Source organism: Gorilla gorilla, chromosome 4, assembly GCF_029281585.2.
Source record: "Gorilla gorilla gorilla isolate KB3781 chromosome 4, NHGRI_mGorGor1-v2.1_pri, whole genome shotgun sequence".
Lineage (NCBI taxonomy): Eukaryota > Metazoa > Chordata > Mammalia > Primates > Hominidae > Gorilla > Gorilla gorilla.
In genome coordinates this window covers 14,781,481-14,802,903 of record NC_073228.2, presented here as the reverse complement: position 1 = coordinate 14,802,903, position 21,423 = coordinate 14,781,481, and the positions used below count along the sequence as shown (strand labels likewise).

At 44.6% G+C, this 21,423-nt stretch overlaps 1 protein-coding gene across 4 annotated transcripts in view; it reads left to right on the top strand.

The window, feature by feature from the left end:
- The window catches only part of SEC14L1 (SEC14 like lipid binding 1), a 125,605-nt gene that overhangs the window by 82,816 nt on the left and 21,366 nt on the right, over nt 1-21,423 (top strand). For all 4 annotated transcript variants that reach the window (XR_008680261.2, XM_063706061.1, XM_031007605.3 and 1 more), the window contains exons 4-7: nt 16,928-17,077; nt 17,396-17,527; nt 19,638-19,766; nt 20,895-21,129. Coding sequence is in view for 3 of the 4 variants with exons in the window: in XM_063706061.1 (XP_063562131.1) it covers nt 16,928-17,077; nt 17,396-17,527; nt 19,638-19,766; nt 20,895-21,129 (646 nt within the window). In the remaining variant the exon portion in view is untranslated. The remainder of the gene's footprint in view (nt 1-16,927; nt 17,078-17,395; nt 17,528-19,637; nt 19,767-20,894; nt 21,130-21,423) is intronic.

The following is a 21,423-nucleotide window of genomic DNA, read 5'->3' as shown; positions in this document are numbered from 1 at the left end:
TAGAGATTTCTTGCACCCTTTCTTTTTTTTTTTTAAGGTGGAGTCTTGCTCTGTTGCCCAGGCGGGAGTGCAATGGCACGATCTCCGCTCACTGCAACCTCTGCCTCCTGGGTTCAAGCGATTCTTCTGCCTCAGCCTCCCAAGTAGCTGGGACTACAGGCACACACCACCACACCCGGCTAATTTTTTGTATTTTATTTATTTATTTATTTCCTTGGTAGAGATGGGGTTTCACCATGTTGGCCAGGCTGGTCTTGAACTCCTGACCTTGTGATCTGCCCACCTTGGCCTCCCAAAGTGCTAGGATTACAGGCGTGAGCCACTGCGCCTGGCCTCTTGCACTCTTTCTTTAGAGGCCCAACCCCCCTTACTTGAGATTTCTTGCACTCTTTTGCTTCTGCTTAATCCTTCTCTGGCTGCTTCCTTTGTGGGAATTTTCAGGTCCCTCTTAGCGTTGGCGGGTCGGTATGATCCCCCGACAGGCAAGACAGGCAAGCTGTCCTAAGCTGTATGAGGTGACCACAGAACCACAGATCCGGACTCCGCACTCAATTGTGCATCTCATTCACACACTTTCAACCTCCAGGATGTCCTGACCACCAAGGAAATACTTCACTGCCATTGTGTTTTTTCTTAACCTTTGTTTCTGCACAGAGTTACCTGGTCACCGTGGTATTTGTAGGCCTTTTTCTCCCGCGTTGTTAAGCATCCGGGTTTATTCGTCACACCAGGTGGGTCTCGATCCCTAACCCTTGAGGCCACCACAACGAGGCAGTGGGACGTGTCTCCTCACAGGTGAGGGCTGGAGACCCTTCCCCAGAGGAGAATAGGAATCCTGGATGGGCCCCCAGATTGTTGGGAACAAGTAAGCGGTGCTCAAGAGAAAAACTAGCACTGAGACAAAGGATTTCTCAGCAAGGCAATTTACTTTTGCAGAAGGGTGCCGCCTGCATCTGTTACGACTGCAAGAGCACACTGAACAAAGGAGGGAAGGGGTTTTTATCCCCAACGCAGTTCCTGTCCGTGTCCTTCCCCTGTTGGCTAGGATTGGACTGTACAATCTAAACTGATCCCAGTTGGCTAAGACTTAAACTTTTTTGAATAGGATAAACGCATGATTTGTAAGAGAAGGAGGGGGTAGGAGCGGTCTGTCTGTTACAGTACAAGGTATGTCTGGACTTGTCTGAGCATGTCAGGGCACAACAAGAGCAGGAGAGTTGTTTGCAGGCCAGAAACAAGAGAGTATAAGGAGGTTGGGCTTCTGAACAAAGAACGAGGACGTTACACAGTTAAACCCTTTGAAGAGGAATTCATCATCTCCGGCACTAGTATTGTTGCAGGATTCAGGAGGACAAGAGAGAGATCTCGGGTTAAAACAGGAGAATCTTTTATTGAGTGCACTCAGGCCCAGCAGATTCACACCCAAAGGTTGGGCTCAGAACAAAGACAGCACTTGACTTTTATACACACTTCACAAAAGGGGGTGGGCTAGCTAAAGCAAGCTTATAGTGGCGTGAAAGCAGGGATACAGAGGCGGGACAAAGACAGTTAATTAAATCGTTACAGGTTCATAACTCAGGATTGCACATAACTGTTGCTATGCAACCCAGATGTCCGTTATCTGTGTTTGCCCAGGCAGGGACTTATCCTATAACCTTCACTATGGTGCCCGGGCAGCTGTAGTTCAGGCCTACTCAGGCTTTTCATGACCTTCATTGTATTTCTTAGATAAAACAGAATACTTGAAGTCACTAGTTACAGAGAACAGGAATCTATAAACTCATTCTATAAAACAAAGAAAAATTTGTTTTTTCTTCTCCCTGTGTTGAGGGAGTGCTGGCAAAGTCTCCAGAGCACATTAGATAATATTATCAAGACTTTTCGTGGGTCTAGGCTGTGCCTGTTGCTGCCTCTGGGACAAATCAGCCTAATACAGGAAAACTTATTTCTCTTTCTTTTAAATTTTATTTTTCTTTAATTTCCGGCCTCCGTATAGCTGAGCCCAGGGCTTTTTATGGGCTCAGAATAGGGAGTGTGTGCTGATTGGTTTGTGAGTATGCAAAAAAGGTTAAAGTGAAGACACCACTCAAAGGTGGGCATGATAGTGTAGAAAACCAATTAGGAGGCTGGACATGGTGGCTCATGCCTGTAATCCCAGCACGTTGGGAGGCCGGGGTAGGTGGATCACCTGAGGTCAGGAGTTTGAGACCAGCCTGACCAACATGGTGAAACCCTGTCTCTACTAAAAAGGCAAAAATTAGCTGGGCGTGGTGGTGCACACCTGTAATCCCAGCTACTCAGGAGGCTGAGGCAGGAGAATCACTCAAACCCAGCAGGCAGAGGTTGCAGCGAGCTGAGATCATGCTATTGCACTCCAGCTTGGGCAATAAGAGCGAAACTCAGTCTTGAAAAAAAAAAAAAAAAAGTAAACCAATTAGGAAAGGATAGGTATATGTAAAATAGGTGAAAGACAGATCAATCAGAGGAAACTGTGCCAAATGAGAAGGTGGGTTCTCAGTCCCATCTGAGGATTTACCCAGGACTCTCTCCAGATTGAAGGTTGGATTTCACTGGGGACCTGCTCCTGTCTGCCTAGGCATTTGTCTGCCTCCTGCCTCTATCAGTATGTTTGTTAAAATTGATGAACTAATATTGACAACATTATTTTTTCCCCACTGGATGTCTCTTACACAATAATTATGGTTTTTTGTTTGTTCGTTTGTTTTTGAGATAGAGTCTCACTCTGTTGTCCAGGCTGGAGTGCAGTGGCACAGTCTTGGCTCACTGCATCCTCCACCTCCCAGGTTCAAGTGCTTCTCCTGCCTCAGCCTTCTGAGTAGCTGGGATTACAGGTGCCTGCCACCATGCCCGGCTAATTGTTGTATTTTTAGTAGAGACGGGGTTTCTCCATGTTGGTCAGGGTGTTCTTGAACTCCCAACCTCAGGTGATCCGCCCGCCTTGGCCTCCCAAAGTGCTGGGATTACAGGCGTGAGCCCCCGCACCTGGCCAATTATGTTATTTTTAACTAGAATCTGTAGTTTATATTTAGGTTCACTCTGTGTTGTACATGTCTTTGGATTTTGACGATGCAACTTTACACATCCTTAGAAATCCTTCTGATTAAGAATGAAGCAAAGACATTTTTTCTTCAACTTAAGTTTATTATTTTTTCAAATGGTTACTAAGTTATTAGGACATAAATGCTTTTTAAATTGTTTGGACATAGTAACTTAATAAATCATCAATTTTTTTGGTCTTGAGGCACCATGAAAGTTACTGAGACATCAAGGAACACATGTGACAGTGCTGAAGGACAAATGTACCCAGATGAGCTGGTCAGGAATGTCTGAGATGATTATGTTCAGGACAGTGAGCAAATTTAAAACATAGAGCCCCCGGGCTGATGTCTGAGATGTCCGTATTGAGATCTTTCAGAAATGTAACAGACAGTAGAATAATGATGGGCCTTATTTTTCTAATTTAAATTTAAATGCAAAAGATACAATTGATCAGGCATACTAGATTATACTTTGAATTTCATTTGAAAGCTCAGTAACTCTATGTCAGCCTATTAAATAGTGTTAACAAAAGTTTCCAGGTAGTCTTGGCTGGAAATTCTTGAAGAAGAATACATTAAAAGTACTTTAAGAGAAAATATTCCAGAAGACATTGTTAAACCAGTTTTAGCTGTGGTTAGTTGCATGTATGTTAGTTTCAGCAAGGAGAGAAGGAATAGTGTTTGTCTTTAACTAGAACAATCTGAAACTGACCCCCTCTTAAAACATTATATCTAGTGCTAGATCTGAATAGTAGTCTTGCTTTAGCCAAATGCAGACATGCTAGTGTTTTAGCAGATGATTATTTTTCTTTTGGGCATAATTTTTTGTTTTCATGCTTGTTTTGTGCTTATAGCAGTGGTTCAAAACTTAGAAGCTGTAATCCTCTGCTGGATACTGTGAAATAACTGACATATACCTAGTTCTTTCGTATGGACCAGGAACAATTTTGACAGGACACATGGCTGTCATATGAAGAGTATAAAATCATAGCCACTGTCATTGGGGGACAGAGTTGGGGGTGTCACAGAGCTGTCAAATTAGGTTTGGTGGGTAATGCCCTAGTTCTTTGCTAAGATTTGCTTGCCTGCTCCTTTGTGCTTGTGGCTTTTTCCCTTTGTTCCCCTCCCCCCCCCCTTTTTTTTTGAGTGCAGTGTTCATGCACTAGCACTTGTTTCTAGGACCCAAAGGTTTAGGGAAATTTATGGCAGAAAATCTAAAGCGGATGGAGCTGTATTTAGTAGCAGCTTCTCTTGCTCTTGAGGAGGAGACCGTCGTCAGTAATTTTGGTTCATAGCACTTCCATCCCACCTGCCATGCCACTCAGAGCTGCAAGAACACGGCCTTCCAGAATAGAGTCAAACACAATGTGGGTGTCACTAACTTGAATTATTTTAAGAGGTCAGAAAAAAACCCTACTACTGTGTGTTTTTTGACATTATTTAAAAATATAATGTGGATAAATCAGATGAGTGACCTCTCTGTGGAATTAAAACTTTTTACGTGTGAAGTTTTTAATTTTGTGGGTAATTTTTTCAAGGTCCTTTAGAATTGTGTCACTGTTGCCTGCTAATCAAGTCATGTGGAGGTCTCTGTTAAAGCAGTGGTCCCCAGCCTTTTTGGCACCAGTGACTGGTTTTGTGGAAGACAGTTGTTCCACGGATTGTGGGGTGAAGGGGATGGTTTCGGGACAAAACTCTTCCACCTCAGATCATCAGGCATTAGATTCTCTTACGGAGCATGCAGCTTACAGAGTGTGCAGCCTCAATCCCTTGTGTGTGCAGTTCACAATAGGGCTCTCACTCCTATGAGAGTCTGATGCTGCCACTGATGTGACAGGAGGTGGAGCTCAGGCGGTAATGCTGGCACGCCGGCAGCGTGGCCAGGTTCTCAGCAGCACACGGACCGGTAGGAGTTGGGGACTCTCTGTGTGTTAAACGAAGGTAGTCCAGGTGAAGTTCAGCATAGGCTGGAGGGTAGAACACACAGATGGTCACTGGATGTAGTGACCTTTCCTTGTCACAGGCTTAACACCCCAGGTGGCACGGATACCTTGAAGAGCCATGCTGTTTCCTAAGAGAAAACGTGGAATTTGGAAGAGATTTTGAAGTTTCTTTCTCCTGTCCTCTAGCAAAAATATATATCAAGTCTGGAACTCTTGGAGCAAAGGAGTGGGTGTACGAATGGAAGAAGCTCCGATGGGTTGATGCAGAATATCTCACAGCCCTCCCGGTGTTGGCCCATTCCCTGTCTGTTGTGTGGTATGATGTGTGTTGAAATGGCTCCTTGATCAAAAGTAAACATAGCTGCTTTATACCATTGCGTGGTAAACTGTGAGGGCAGGCATTGAGAGAGGGGTGGTAAAAAGAACCTATTCCTGGTCAAAAATGCTAAAATACTTGGAAGTGCAAATGTTTTGGTGCGTGGCATGTGGGCAACATGTTTACTGTCTGTTCTTTCAGCTATAATTAATGCCTTCCACGATACTCATCATAATCATACCTTAATGAGAAGGCCCTAGAAAAGAAACCTAACCTTTTTTGTTGGGTTACTTCGCATCTATCATGATACTTTTTCCTTCGATTTTATAGCACTTTAGGATGAACTTACTTTTCCGTGCTAAATGTTAGCTTTGGAGAAAGTGTATCATCAGAACCATGGAGTTTGAGGTCTTCTAAGATGAAGTTCATAATTTAAGCTTCATATGTGTTTGATCTCAGAAATGTCTTGGATTATGTCAAATTTTTACTTTTTTTTTTTTTTTTTGAGATGGAGTCTCACTCTGTCGCCCAGGCTGGAGTGCAGTGGCGCGATCTCGGCTCACTGCAAGCTCCACCTCCCAGGTTCACGCCATTCTCCTGCCTTAGCCTCCCGAGTAGCTGGGACTACAGGCGCCCGTCACCATGCCCGGCTAATTTTTTTTTGTATTTTTAGTAGAGACAGGGTTTCACTGTGTTAGCCGGGATGGTCTTGATCTCTTGACCTTGTGACCCGCCCGCCTCAGCCTCCCAAAGTGCTGGGATTACAGGCATGAGCTGCCGCGCCTGGCCTACGTATTTGTTTTTAGGTTTTTGTTTTGTTTTGTTTTGTTTTGTTTTGATGTTATGTTTTGTTTTGTTATGTTATGTTATGTTATGTTATGTTATGTTATGTTATGTTATGTTATGTTACTTTATGATGTTATTTTTTTGAGACGGATTCTCACACAGTCACCCAGGCTGGAGTGCAGTGGCGTGATCTTGGTTCACTGCAACCCCTGCCTCCTGGTTTCAAGCGATTCTCCTGCCTCAACCTCTCGAGTAGCTGGGACTACAGGCACCTGCCACCATGCCCAGCTAATTTTTCTATTTTTAGTAGAGACGTTGGCCAGGCTGGTCTCTTAACTCCTGACCTCAGGTGATCTGCCTGCCTCGGCCTCCCAAAGTGCTGGGATTATAGGAGTGAGCCACCGCACCCGGCTTGTTTTTAATTTTAGTATTGTCATTGTATTTTCTTGTTTTTGTTTGAGATAAGGTCTGGCTCTTTCACCCCATTGGGAGTGCAGTGGTGTGATCATGGCTCACTGTAGCCTCCATCTCCTAGGCTCCCGCGATCCTCCCACCTCAGCCTTATCTTCTGGTTTGATCTACGCGCAGATTACCAGTCTGCTGTTGTGACTTGATGCATTTATCTCACTGAAGACTGGTACCCGAGGCAGCTGACTTTGGTTGAGGTGTGGCACTTCTTTCCCTAGTTAATGTGCATGCCATGTACCATTGTGAGTTTGCCAGAAGCGGCCTTTGATCCTAGCTGTGGTTGCTCTGGGCTGTCAGTATTTGGACAAGTGGACGGGTATGCCGTAACTGCTGGGATCCTGACTTTTCTTTGAAAGGGCTCAAGTTTTTATGAATTTTAGTTTTTATAAATACCTTATTAGGTATGAACACATATTCACAAATAGCATGCAATTTGAAACCTCGGTTTACCAGTGGACTAAACAGAAGTTGTTTCTCTTGGTAGCCTTCTGATGAGGAAACGAGGTGGGGTACAGGAGCCTACAGAGGACTGAATTGTGATTACATGTAGTCTTCCTGTGTCCTTGTCACTCTTACGGTCTAGAAGTAGCTTCGATGTTTATTTGCTTGGAGTTTCAGCAGCAGACCGCGGTGCTTGAAGCTGTTCTTGGAATGACCGCTTGTGTCTCAGCCAGCGTCTGAGGAAACTGATGTTCTATAAGTAGGTCTGAGAGGCTTCTCTGGAGTTGGCCCATGTCTTGCTCCCTCTTGCTGATGCTCTCCCTGCCAGGAATGTTCCTCTCTCTCTGCGTTTCTCTTTAGAGCCCTCTGCAGACATCACCACCCCAGCAAAGCCCTCTGTAACCATCCAACCTGAAGTGGTTCCCCCCTGAATAGCTTAAGCAGATTTCTTTTTGTTAATACAGTCCATTTGGTATTAATCACCTTCTTTCTCAGTCTTCTTTTCTATTGCTGTATATAGTTATAAATTTGTTTTTGTTTTTGAGACAGAGTTTCGCTCTTGTTGCGCAGGCTGGAGTGCAATGGCACAATCTCAGCTCACTGCATCCTCCGCCTCCCGGATTCAAGTGATTCTCCAGCCTTGCCTCCTGAGTAGTTGGGATTACAGTCATGCACCACCATGCCCAGCTAATTTTGTATTTTTAGTAGAGATGGGGTCTCACCATGTTGGCCAGGCTGGTCTCAAACTCCTAACCTCGGGTGAGGTAGTCTACCTACCTCAGCCTCCCAAAGTGCTGGGGTTACAGGCGTGAGCCACCCCACCCAGCTAGTTATGAGTTTTTCTGTCTTGCCTCTCTAAATAAGCCATGTTCCTGTGCCTTCCACTTTTATATTCCTTAGAATTTTTAGTATAGGGCCTGCATGTGGTAGGCCCTCTGTAAACAGCTGTTACTTTGATAGTGTGTGAATTATAGAATTAGAACTCTGGGGGACTTTGGTCAGTTTGCCACGTTTTCTTTCTTTTTTTTTTTTAATGCAGCCTACAAAGTTGGACACATTTTCTTGATATGTTGAATACTTGTTTCTTTGAGCACTGGCAGCTTGTAGAGAGACTGAGGCTGTAGTTAGTTATCTTACTTACTGGTTCTTTCCAGGGTAAAACCAGATCTGTGTATAAATGAGTTTGAGGGTCATGTCTGATGCTGTAGAATATCCCAGTGGTTGCATGGAAAACAGCTGGCTTGGTGTGTTGGCTAAACTGGGTATGAACATAGCTCACGTTAAAGGTAGGCTCTTTAGGTTGAATTTGTTTTGAATGGGTTTTTCTGGTGGAGTGCAGCATTCAGCTCATTAATTTTCAAGTAGAAATGTCTTCACAAAAATATGGCTTTCTTTAGCACAGTACTAGCTTTTAATATGTCAAAATTGCATTCAAAGTTTGGTTAAAAGCTGAAAGTGCTGTTGCCAGCCTTCCAAATTGCAGGCTCAGAAATCCCTTTTGAAAGAGGAAGAGTGGGTGTAGGAAGGTGGGAGGAAGCAGTTACCCGGGAGGAGCTTCCTCTCAGGGTCAGGTTGATGAGGCCCTAGTTTTGTTTTTATTACTGAAACAATTGCTATGTAAAAATGAGTGAGCAAATGATTACAGTAGCTATTTGTCTTACAGAAATAATTTTTCCTTTAAAAAGGATACATCAAAGAACCTTTCTCCCTCTCTGAGGAACTTACTTCTGGGAGAGTTCATTTCATCCAGCCTTTCTTGACTGTGTGTTTGGTAAATATTGGGCGTGATTAGGAAATGGCTGGATGACACTGTGGATACCTGGAAATTGCTGCTGCTCTTCCGGCGCAGTGATTTGAACCTGGGAGAGTTGAAAAAGGGGTTCTTCCCACATTCTTTTAGTGCAGAGATAAAACGTGAAGGCCTGCTGATGTGGGCTCTGTGGCTCAAACGGGGTTTTAAAAATAGAGAAGCTTTCCAGAAAAGTCCAGGTTGCTGGCTTTGCTTGAAAAGCATAAGCTCCCCAGGCTGCTGCTCCTCCTAGCCCCAAGGAGCTGGAGCCAGTGCTGAGGCCCCAGGAGAAGACCCTGTCCCGCTGTGTTGCGCACCAGGCCTGCCACCACCTCGACCAGAGCTTCGGGCAGACCTAAAATTTGTACACGTTTTCACATCTAAAACGTGGCAGTGTTGTATTTAATCAGTTATTGCAAAAGACAATAAAAACTGTAGGTTGATTTCTTGGTTTGTACCAATCTGTGTAGGCTCTGACTCTGTGTCATAAAAGCAGGTTTTATTTTACATGTGGACTTTCTCCCCTAAAGCTACCTTTTTCAAACTATTAATGGCTTTCCAAACTTTTTATTATGAGTAATGCTCATTTTTTAAAAAGTTGGTAGAAAAGTACTGTGAACACCTGTATGCATGTCCCCTAGGTAAATTAGCACATTTGCTTTCTCTGTCTCTTTCACAAACACATGTGCACATACATTTTGTAGAAACATTTGAAAGTAAGTTGCTTTATGTCATGACACTTTACCCCTACATACTAAAACATGTATTGCCTAGGAATAGATATTCTTCTGTCTAGTTGTGATTATTATCACAGGCAAAGAATCCTGCACCTGTGGTCCCAGGTACTTGGGAGGCTGAAGTGGGAGTATCGCTTGAGCCAGGAGGTGGAGGATGCAGTGAGCCAAGACTGTGCCACTGCACTCCAGCCTGGGTGACCAGAGTGAGACCCTGTCTCAGAAAAATACAAATAAAAAATAAAAAAGTGTTATTCAATATGAAACGCATGGTTGCATTTCCTTGGTTGTTCCCCAGATGTTTCGATAGCTATTTCTATGCCAATCCAAGAGCTAATGCAGCATTGCATTTGGTTGTTCTCTCTTTAGATGCCTTTATTCTAGACAGTTCCTTGCTTCTTCTGTTTATCTTTCAAGACTCTGACATTTTTTTTTTCATTTAAGCGTCTAGGGTGGTTGTGTAGAATGTTCCATAATTTGGGTTTGTCTGATGATTTCCTCCCGAGTAGCTGGGATTATAGGCATGTGCCACCACGCCCGGCTAATTTTTGTATTTTTAGTAGAAACATAGTTTCACCATGTTGGCCAGGCGGGTCTCAAACTCCTGACCTCAGGTGATTTGCCTGCCTTGGCCTCCCAAAGTGCTGGGATTACAGGGGTGAGCCACCATGCCCGGCCTTATTTCCTCATGATTAGCTAAGGGTCAACCATCTTTGTCCTGAGGGCCGCAGAAGCCTGTGGTGTTTGTGTCTGCTTCCACTGCATCACGCCAGGCTCTGCGGCTGTCCTGTTGCTGGGGCTCAGTTCAGTCATTTGGTGAAGGTGGTGCCCATGAGATCTTTCCATTGTAAAGGTACCCACCTTTGTTCCTTTGTTAAATTTATCTGTAACCTGCAGGATGATAATTTGAGACTCTGTCTCTTCTGAATGCCTTATGTTAGCGTTCATTGATGATCCTTGTCTGAATCAGTTATTGTGCATTGGTGGCTAGAAAATGGTGATTTCCTAATTGGCACTCCTTCTGTGTTTATTAGATTTTTTTTTTCCTGAAAAATTTTCTCCCCTGTTGAGTATCACTATGTGGTTTATAATGCTTTGCCACCTTTTTTTCTTTCTGGTGTTCAAATTATCCCAGACTTGGCGAGTGGAGCCCCTTCAGGCTGGTTCCTCTGTCCCTTGGACATATGCCCATCTGTCACTGAGCACTCCCTCACCTCCTGGTGAGAAATGTTTCTGCCTCGCCTTGACCTTCCCTTGCTCCAGACTTGTAATCAACCGCACGGATTCCTTTGTAATAGGGACTGGTATTTGGAAATCAAGATCTGGTTGCCAAGTTTGCTCATCATGAACTGAGATGTCATTGCTTTTCACCCCTTCCAATGGAAAGAGCTAGGAGCTAGTACATAGATTGATGTTTTTAATCAAATTAGAATGCTTCTGTTTTTCAGGGCCTGCTTACATACTTTGTAGAAACTTGTGTGGCTTGTAGCTCATGCTGAAAAACTCAGGTTCTGGTACCTAAGCCATCCCAGAGATGAAAGTTACATCTACTTTTTGCAGTCTTTTCATTTCCAGAACCCTCCACAGTTAGAATTGTGTATGCTGACAGTATGCAGAATTTACTGACCTTAACATATCTCTGAAAGACGGGTCAGGGTAAGAGAGTGCAGAAACAAAAGGCAGGACTTATCTTTTTATTGAGTAAGATTGTATTGTATGCTTCAAAACATGTTTTTTGGACAACGACTTTGTTTTAGGCATTGAAGTCCTCATTCTCCTGAGGATGAAAAGTCTCTGCCCTGCAGCCTAGCAGTGCATTTGGTGGCAGAGTGACAGGCTTGGAAGAGAATGTGGAGGGAGTAAGGGAGGCGCTTGCTAACTGCCCCTGACGCTGACAGAGCTCTGGAGAGGTCAGTGCAGCTTCTGAGTTAGCTGCTCCTTAGCCTGGATACCTTAAATGTCATCTGGTTGGGCATGCCAAGGTAAAGTGAATGTCTGTGCAAATATGAGTCTACATGGATGGATAATTTTACAGGGAAGAGAACGTTTTTAGTGTGGTTGAAATTCAAGGTGAGGCTGCGTGGGTGACACCTTATGCTGACCACTCTGTTTCAAGAATTGGAAGGATGGTGTGTGTATTTTGAAAATGGCCTAGTTCTAGCTAAGGCTACCTCTTAGTAAGTGCTTACTCTGCCCTATATGTCACTTAAAAAGATGCATTTTGTTTGAAACCTTTGTAAGTCTCAATTTCTTGGTACGTCACAGTACTGGAATGTACAAAGCCAGTTTTTTTTGTTTTTTTTTTTTTAATTAGAGTGCAGTGGAAGTCAGTTTAGATGGTTTTCAGTGTCCGTATAGAACAAATGGTAGCCAACCTGTTTTCCTAGCAATTGTTCGTGTTCGGTACTTAATAAATTCTTAGGGCTTTGAATGGGACTTATCTGTGGTGGGATCTGAGCAGGTGATTAAACTGCTTAAGTGTTGTTTACATAAAGTGTATGAAGAGACAGATACTGAGTGATTTTTCAAGATTCTGGCAGTAATGGGATTCAGAATATGTTTGAGTAGAAGAGGGGAGCAGATAAATATAAAGAATATATTTTTAACTTCCAAAGTAAGAACATTTAAGAAGCAAATATAATTGGCTACCACATGTGGGTTTTGCATCCTTTCCAGACCATCCTGCGCATGAGTCTCATATTAATTTTCTGAAAATGTGACTCTGGCCACCTGTTCGCGCTCCCTCCATCCCAGCTCCTGGAGAGGAAGGCCAGGGCCTTCTGTCTGCACCCGGCAAGGCATGGTCTATGCCACATCGTCATGCACCACAGCGACCCCTGGCCTCACCTCTCACCACTTCCCTCCCCTGGGGGCTATGGGTCCTGCCGCCACCTGAGGTTGCCTTGCAGTCGCACTCCTGAGTTCTTTCCTGGAAACGCTCTCCGCCTCGCTGACTGTGAACAGACCCTGGCACGCTTTGAGGCCCAGCATGCATGCCTTTTCTCTCTCAAAGGCTTTCCCCACGCTGCCTCTCCATGCAGAGCGTGTTCTCCCCCTTCTGCATCCTGGCACCTGCTTATCCTTCTGACCCTCATGGATGTCATTGACTCCCTTCCCTCCCTCCTGTACTGACTACCATGGTCCCTTGTGCGTAGGCAGCTGGAGTGTAGCATGTGCTTTTCACATTGATTTAACCTTGTAACGTTGTGGAGAGAAAGTGAGATACAGGCAAGAAAACCGAGGGTGACTTTGAAGGAATCGTAGTAAAAACCCAGGTGGAGGAATTCCTGTGATTCTCTAGTCCTTCTGGGATCTTGATGGCAATGTTTGTGATCTGTGTATTACTTCTGTTCAGAAGGGCAGTCCTGTTGAAGGTAAACATCAGGGAATTGCTGCCAGAAAGGGAGTGTTTTTAGTATAATAATGGTCTGAAGCTACTTGTACCTTGTCAGAAGTAAAATGAAAGCCATTTGTGCCATTTTCATTAATATTTTTAACACCAAAGGTTTCTTCCTTAACTCTTGTTTTTGGTTGTGATTAATTTAAGATGGGAATTCACAGTTCTAACCCTGCCTCATTTTTAGTACAGGTTGAGCATCTCAAATTTGAAAGTTCAAAGTCTGAAATGCTCCAGATCAGAAACTTTTTGAGCACTGATATGATGCTCAAAGGAAATGCTCATTGGAGCATTTTGGATTTCAGATCTGTGAATTTGAGATGCTCAACCAGTAAGTATAATAGAGCTATTCCCAAGATCCGAAAAAAATCTGAAATCAGAAGCACTTCTGGTCCCAGGTATTTTGGAGAAGGGATGCTCAACCCATACAGCCTTACAGAGGGGTGACATCTATCAGTCAAGCAAGAGTCATCCTGCAGTACCTTCCTTTATAATGGGGCCGACCACAGGGGCAGGCACTGGGTTTCCTTTTTCAGGTTCCTTCTTACAGCCTAGATTCTTACTACCCTATGCCCCCCTCCCCCCACACCCCTTTTTTCTGAGACAGAGTCTCGCTCTGCCGCCCAGTTTGGAGTGTGGTGGCGCCATTTTGGCTCACTGCACCCTCTGCCTCCCAGGTTCTAGTGATTTTCCCACCTCAGCCTCCCATGTAGCTGGGATTACAGGTGTATGCTGCCGTGCCCAGCTAATTTTTGTATTTTTGGTAGAAATGGGGTTTCGACATGTTGGTCAGGATGGTCTCAAACTCCTGGCATCAAATCATCTGCCTGCCTTGGCCTCCCTAAGTGCTGGGATTACAGACGTGAGCCACTGCACCCGGCCTTATTCTTATTACCCTATATCCTATGACTTCCAGTTCACATGCACCATGGGCTACTGGAATTTTTTTTTTTTTGAGACGGGGTCTTACTCTTACTCTGTTACCCAGGCTGGAGTGCAGTGGTGCAATCACAGGTCACTGCAGCCTGCACCTCCTGGGCTCAGGTGGTCCTCCCATGTCAGCCTCCTGAGTAGCTAGAACTACAGGCATGTACCACCACACCTGGCTAATTTTTATATTTTTTGTAGAGATGGGGTTATGCTATGTTGCCTAGGCTGGTCTGAAACTCCTGGGCTCAAGTGATCTGCACGCCTGGGCCTCTGGATCGCTTAGGTTTTAATATGAATTCTGCAACATCTTTAGTTTGGTAATCTTTGTGGATTGCTACAGAGTAAATTAAATTATTCACAAAGAATAATATTGAATAATTTAATTATTCACAAGGAATAATCTTGAAAGATCTCATGTGTTCTTTACTCATCTTCCCCCAGTGATAACATCTTGCAGAACTGTGTGCACCAGCACAGTCAGGATGCTGCCGTGCGCATAGTCGAGACGCAGAGTGTTTCCCAGGCATCTCTCTTATGGCCCTTTTACAGCCACACCTGCTTCGCTCCTGTCCCCACCCCTTCCTTAGCCCCTGGCAACCACTCTTCTGTTTTCGGTTTCTATAGTTTTGTCTTTTCAAGAATGTTATGGACAGGGAATCATACCGTATGTAACTGCTGAGGCTTTTTTTTTTAGCTTAGCATAATTCTCCCACGATTCATCCAGTTCCTCACCTGGATCAATAGTTCATTCTTTTTTTGCTGAGTAGTGTTCGTGGTGTGGCTGCAGCGCAGTCCATTTAGCCTCACTCAGGAAGGACATCTCGGAGTTGTTTCCAGTTTCTGTTATGAGTAACGCTGCTATGAATGTTTGTATATGGGGTTTTGTGCGAACATAAGCTCTCATTGCTCTGGGATAAATGCCCAGGAGTGCATTTGTTGGGTTGTATACCGTTGCATGTTTAGGTTTTAAGAAGATACCTGTTTTCTGGAGCGGTTGCACCATTTTACATTCCTGCCAATGATGTGGAAGGGATTCAGTTCTTCCACATCCTAACCAGCACTGCGTTTTATTTTAGCCATTCTGATAGTTGTATAGTGATACTCCTTTGTGATTTTAATTTGCATTTCCCCAATGGCCCTTTTCTCTAATGAACATCTCTTGTGTGCTTATTTGCCATCTGTGTGTCCTCTCAGGTGAGATATCACTTCCTGTCTCTTGCACATTTTCTAATTGGACTTTTTAAAACTCTTTTGAGTTTTTTGTTTTTTTTTTTTATCATGGTAAAAGCACATAAAACTTACCATCTTAACCATTTTTAAATTTCAATTGTGTGTCAAAAGACAAAATTACAAAAAATATAGTGTATGGATCTTAATTGGCTTTTTTGATTCCAGAATCAGGCAACACCTCATTCTATAAAACAGAATTCTGTGAAATAGAATGAGTGTTCTCATGAGCTGAGCAGGGGAAGCTGGCTTTGTAGACAGAAAAGGGGTGAGGGAAACAGACACAGAGAACAGAGAGCAGATGGGTGGTTTTAGAGTGACTTTCCTTGTAAAGGTTAATGCAGAGGGGACTTCCTTATCACGCTGGCCCAAACTGGGCCATTTGGGGGATTTGCTGTTCTCTTTCTCCTGATTTCTTGCAAAGTCAGATAAACAACTTACTTTTGGCTTGGTGGTATGGAGGTTACCAAGAGGGACTCCATTTTGGTTTGGTCTGCTGGGCCGGGTGCAGGAGCTCAGTCCAAACCAGTGTTCTCCTGGCTCACTGTATTTATGTTGAGTTTTAAGAATTTTTTATGTATTCTAGGCACTAGTCCTTTGTCAGATACATGGTTTGTAAATCCCTCCTCCCATTTTGTAGTTTGTTTTTTCATTCTCTTAACAGGGGTTTTGTTTTGTTTTGAGATGGAGTCTCACTCTGTCGCCCAGGCTGGAGTGCAGTGGCGCGATCTCGGCTCACTGCAAGCTCCGCCTCCCGGGTTCACGCCATTCTCCTGCCTCAGCCTCCCCAGTAGCTGGAACTACAGGCACCTGCCACCACGCCCGGCTAATTTTTTGTATTTTTAGTAGAGACGGGGTTTCACCGTGTTATCCAGGATGGTCTCAATCTCCTGACCTCGTGATCTGCCCACCTCAAACTCCCAAAGTGCTGGGATGACAAGCGTGAGCCACCGCGCCCGGCCTTAACAGGGTCTTTCTCTGAGCAAATGTTTTTAACTTTGAGGAAGTTCATTTTATATATCTTTTCTCCTATGGGTTGTGATTTTGTTGTCACATCTAAGAATTCTTTGCCTGGCCCAGGATCCCAAAGATTTTCTATTTTTTTTTCCTAAAAGTTTTAGTTTTGTGTTTTACATTGAAGTCGCTGATCTTTGAGTTAATTTTTATACAAGGTGTGAGGTTTAGGTCAAGATTCATTGTTATTATTGTTTCAACCCATGGATGTGTAATTGCTCCAGTAACATGTTGAAAAGACTGGCCTGCTTTCTTTCCCTCATTGCTTTTACATCTCTGTTGAAAATCAGTTGGTGTTCCCTGACAGGTGCAGATACTAAAAAATAAATCAGTTGGGTGTATTTGTTTGAGTCTATTTCTGGGCTCTGTATTTTGTCCCATAGATCTGTATGTCCGTTACCCCTCTACTAATACTAGATGGTCTTGATTACTGTAGTTATGGAGTAAGCCTTAATACCGGGGTGACTGATTCTTCCCAATTTATTCATCTTTTTCAAAATTGTTTTAGTTGTTCTAGTTCCTTTGTCTTTCCATATAAATTTTAAAACAATCTTGTCTATAGTTACCACAAAGTCTTGCTGGGGTTTTGTTAGGAATGATGTTACTTATGGGGAGAATTGAGATCTTTACTAGGTTGAATCTTCCGATCCACGGACATGGAGCGTCTTTTTCTTCTTTAATGAAAGCTTCAGATGTGAAGACAGTTGTGGCGCTGCCTGTTGCCGTGCACCAAGAGGTGCTGTTCCGGGGAGAACACAGTCAGCGGCAGGACATCAGGTTGTGTCTTTGCTCACTTCTGCTTTCTTGGTTTTTAAATTTATAGGCCTATGAAAGGAGGTTCCCTACATGTCCTTTGATTCCGATGTTTGTGGGCAGTGACACTGTGAATGAATTCAAGAGCGAAGATGGGGCTATTCATGTCATTGAAAGGCGCTGCAAGCTGGATGTAGATGCACCCAGACTGCTGAAGAAGGTAAGGGTCGGAAAGGACGTCTTGGAGGGAGAGGGCGTCCTGGAGGGAGAGGGCGTCCTGGAGGGAGAGGGCGTCCTGGAGGGAGAGGGCGTCCTGGAGGGAGAGGGCGTCCTGGAGGGAGAGGGCGTCCTGGAGGGAGAGGGCGTCCTGGAGGGAGAGGGCGTCCTGGAGGGAGAGGGCGTCCTGGAGGGAGAGGGCGTCCTGGAGGGAGAGGGCGTCCTGGAGGGCAGCCCCCAGAGACGACATGAACTTATACTATAGCTTCTGTGCTATTGGTTGTTATTAATAAACCCATTTCTCTTTCTTTTTTTTTTGAAGATTGCAGGAGTTGATTATGTTTATTTTGTCCAGAAAAACTCACTGAATTCTCGGGAACGTACTTTGCACATTGAGGCTTATAATGAAACGTTTTCCAATCGGGTCATCATTAATGAGCATTGCTGCTACACCGTGAGTAATCTGTCGCTCGGCGGAAGACGTTCTGCCGACATACGGCTTCTGAGGATTGTTTGATCACCATTTTAAACAGCGCATCTTTTTGTCTTAGAGGGCAGTTCTTCATTAGATGTTGTCACTCATTTCTCATGTGTGTGAGGAAGGGTAGCAGGTGTGGTCTCCTGCAGAGTGGATTATGTTGTCGTGGCAGTGAAGGCAGCCAAGTGTTGCCTTGATTTGGTTTTGTTTTTTTTTTTTCTTTTTTGAGACACAGTCTCCCTCTGTCGCCCAGGCCGGAGTGCAGTGGTGCAATCTCGGCTCACTGCAACCTCTGCTTCCCGAGTTCAAGTGACTCTCCTGCCTCAGCCTCCCTAGTAGTTCGGATTACAGGCACGCGCCACCACGCCAGGCTGATTTTTGTATTTTTAGTAAAGATGGGGTTTCACCATGTTGGCCTGGCTGGTCTGGAACTCCTGACCTCACGTGATCCACCCCTTGGCCTAATTTTTTTTTTTTTTTTTTTGAGATGGAGTCTCACTCTTGTCACCAAGGCTGAAATGCAGTGGCACAGTCTCAGCTCACTGCAACCTCTGCCTCCCAGGTTCAAGTGATTCTCATTCCCCAGCCTCCCAAGTAGCTGGGATTACAGGCACTCGCCACCACGCCCGGCTAATTTTTGTATTTTTAGTAGAGACAGGGTTTCACCGTGTTGGCCAGGCTGGTCTCCAACTCCTGACCTCATGATCCGTCTGCCTCGTCCTCCCAAAATGCTGGGATTACAGGCGTGAGCCACCACGCGCGGCCTTAAATATTACATTCATATGCCACTTCTTTTCTGGTCTTACTGTAATATGTTAGAAATATCTAATGAAGGATTAAGATGTGTGCCTTTAAGAATAGTGCCGAGAGTGTTTGTCTGTCTCAGTATCTTCACTGCTTACCACCCTGTTTCAAGAACTTCTTTTATCAGATTTTTAGAATACTCTCCTGACAGATTGCTGTATTTCTGCCCTTCTCCCCTGCAGTGTATCCTTAACACTGAATTCAAAGTGATCTATTTAAAGTATGTCAGATTAAGTCACTTCTCTGGGCTCAAAACCCTGGAGTGTTTCCACAGTTCGCCCAGAGGAAGAGCCCATAGTCTTTATGGTGACTTGCAAGGGCCTGAGTTCTCTCCTGGTTACGCCTTTCCTGTCCTTGCTGTCATGCAGTGGGCCTCCCCCAGGGGCTTTGGCTCCAAGGTGCTCGCTGTGCCGTGCTATTCTTCCCTACGTCTCTAGTCTCACCTCCTCCCATCTCGGCTCAGGTCACCCCTTCTTGGCCAGCCCCAGCCGCCCATTTAATTCTGCAGCCTGACTCCCCAACCCCCAGGCTTTTTTTTTTTTCTTCAGGGATGGGATCTTGCCCTGTCACTCAGGCTGGAGTGCAGTGCAACAATCAGTTCACTGCAGCCTCCACCACCCAGGCTCAAGTGATCCTCCTGCCCCAGCCTCCCAAGTAGCTGGGACTATAGGCACATGTCACCATGCCTGGCTAGTTTTTAAATTTTTTTGTAGAGATGAGGTCTTGCTCGTTGCCCAGGCTGGTCTCAAACTCCTGGACTCAAGTGATCCTCCCACCTTGGCCTCCCAAAGTGTCGGGATTGCAGGTGTGAACCATCATGCCTGACCCCCATCCCTGGTTCTTTTAGCCTGTGCTCCAAGTTTTCTTTTTTCCATAGCACTTACTTATCTTTAATTTCCTTGCATACTGTGTTTCTGGCTGATTGTCTCCTCTGTTAGACTCTGTTGAAAGCTTCCAAGGCCAGTACCTCTTTGTTCATGATGGAGAAGACTGTTCAGTGAGTATGTTGAATGAATGAATGAAGCAAGAATGAAAATGAAGCTCTCCTTTTATAGTCGTCTTTGAAATGTTTTTGAACAATTATTTGGATCTCTTCATGATTTAGAATGTGCTTTTGATCCTGATTTTGAACATGATTTTGGCATTTTTTCCATCTGCTGTCTTTATGGTAGTAGCATTGTTAGTAACGTAAGTGTTTTTTTCTGGTTACTGGTTAAACTGAGGAGCAGGCAGATGATATTCTGTTGTCAATTCAGTGAGAGTGCTTTCTCTTTATCTGCAGGTTCACCCTGAAAATGAAGATTGGACCTGTTTTGAACAGTCTGCAAGTTTAGATATTAAATCTTTCTTTGGTTTTGAAAGTACAGTGGAAAAAATTGCAATGAAACAATATACCAGCAACATTAAAAAAGTGAGTGTATCTTGGGATTTTGTGGCAGAGGGTGGGCAGGAGTCTCTGAGATGACCCATCTTTTTGGAAGGCTGGGGATGGCTTAGCAAGGGATTTGCAGCATTTCTTGGGTGGAAGATGCTATGATCCCTACCCCCTGCCTCATCTTTAGGTATAGGGGTTGAGGTTGTGCTGGTTGCTGATGGAGGAAGGAGGTGCCTGTAGCTCTAGCCGTGGCACTGTCTGCCTGGAGTTGCTGAGAGAGTTAGAAGTTGGGGAGAGGCAGCAGCAGCTGGCACACAGCGCCCAGGCCTTGCTGCAGGATTGGGAGGAGGCCTGGGGGCCTGGGGAGGTGCTTGCCGAGCAGGCTGCCCCCCTTGGATTGTCAGTTCTTCCACAGAAGACCTTCCTTTCTCGTTTTTGTGCTGTTGTTCATCAGTTGTTAGGGAATTGTGGTTTTGAAATCTATCCGTGTGGGATTATGGAGTGGTTTTTGAAGGCTCATTTTCAGGGTACTGTGTTGGAAAGAATTGAAATTGAGACAGAAATCATATATTGAGTACAAGTACCCTAAATCAGCATTTTAAAATAGTCATATAAAAATTCCATCTCATTAGATGCTATTTCCTAAACCTTGGAAAAGAACAAGTAAAATAAACAAAAACACAGAAGCATTTGGCCTTTTCTTTTTTTCTATTTATTTTGTAGCAATTCAGTTTTATTGGTGTTTTAAAAGCTTGTGAGGGACTGGGCGCACTGGCTCATGCCTGTAATCCCAGCACTTTGGGAGGCTGAGGTGGACAGATTGCTCGAGCCCAGGAGTTCGAGACCAGCCTGGACAACATTGTGAAACCCCGTATTTACAAAGAATACAAAAATTAGCCGGATGAGGTGGAATATACCTGTAGTCCCAGCTACTGGGGAGGCTGAGGTAGGATGGCTTGAGTCCAGGAGGTCAAGGGTACAGTGAGCTGTGATCATGCCACTGCGCTCTAGCCTGGGCCACAAAGCGAGACCCTGTCTCAAAAAAAAAAAAAGCTTGTGAGGCTCACCATCTTCTGTTGGCTAGAAAAAAAGAAAAATCTTGGGAGAGATGAGTAATTTGAATGTTGAATATATACTCACCTTTAAATTGGTTTTGTTTTAAAGGGAAAGGAAATCATCGAATACTACCTTCGCCAATTAGAAGAAGAAGGCATAACCTTTGTGCCCCGTTGGACTCCGCCTTCCATCACGCCCTCTTCAGAGACATCTTCATCATCCTGCAAGAAACAAGCAGCGTCCATGGCCGTCGTCATCCCAGAAGCTGCCCTCAAGGAGGGGCTGAGTGGTGATGCCCTCAGCAGCCCCAGCGCACCTGAGCCCGTGGTGGGCACCCCTGACGGTGGGTCTGGCAGGGGCTTCATCCCGAGAGCAAGGCTAGGGAAGTCGGCGTTGCCGTTTTCTCTCTGTTTGCTCTGCCTGTTCCCGCTTCCTTGGAACATTAGATAACTCAGAAAGAAAAGACCCGTCTCTCGTTTCTGGCCCTTGTCCTCTAGCTTATGTAATACATTCATTTTACTTTTTATTAGATTTTTTGTTAATAGGAAGGATTATATCAAGTTATTTTTATTCTTTTATGGATACCGGAAGGTGTTTGTTTGTTTGTTTAAGAAATGGGGTCTCACTGTGTTGCCCA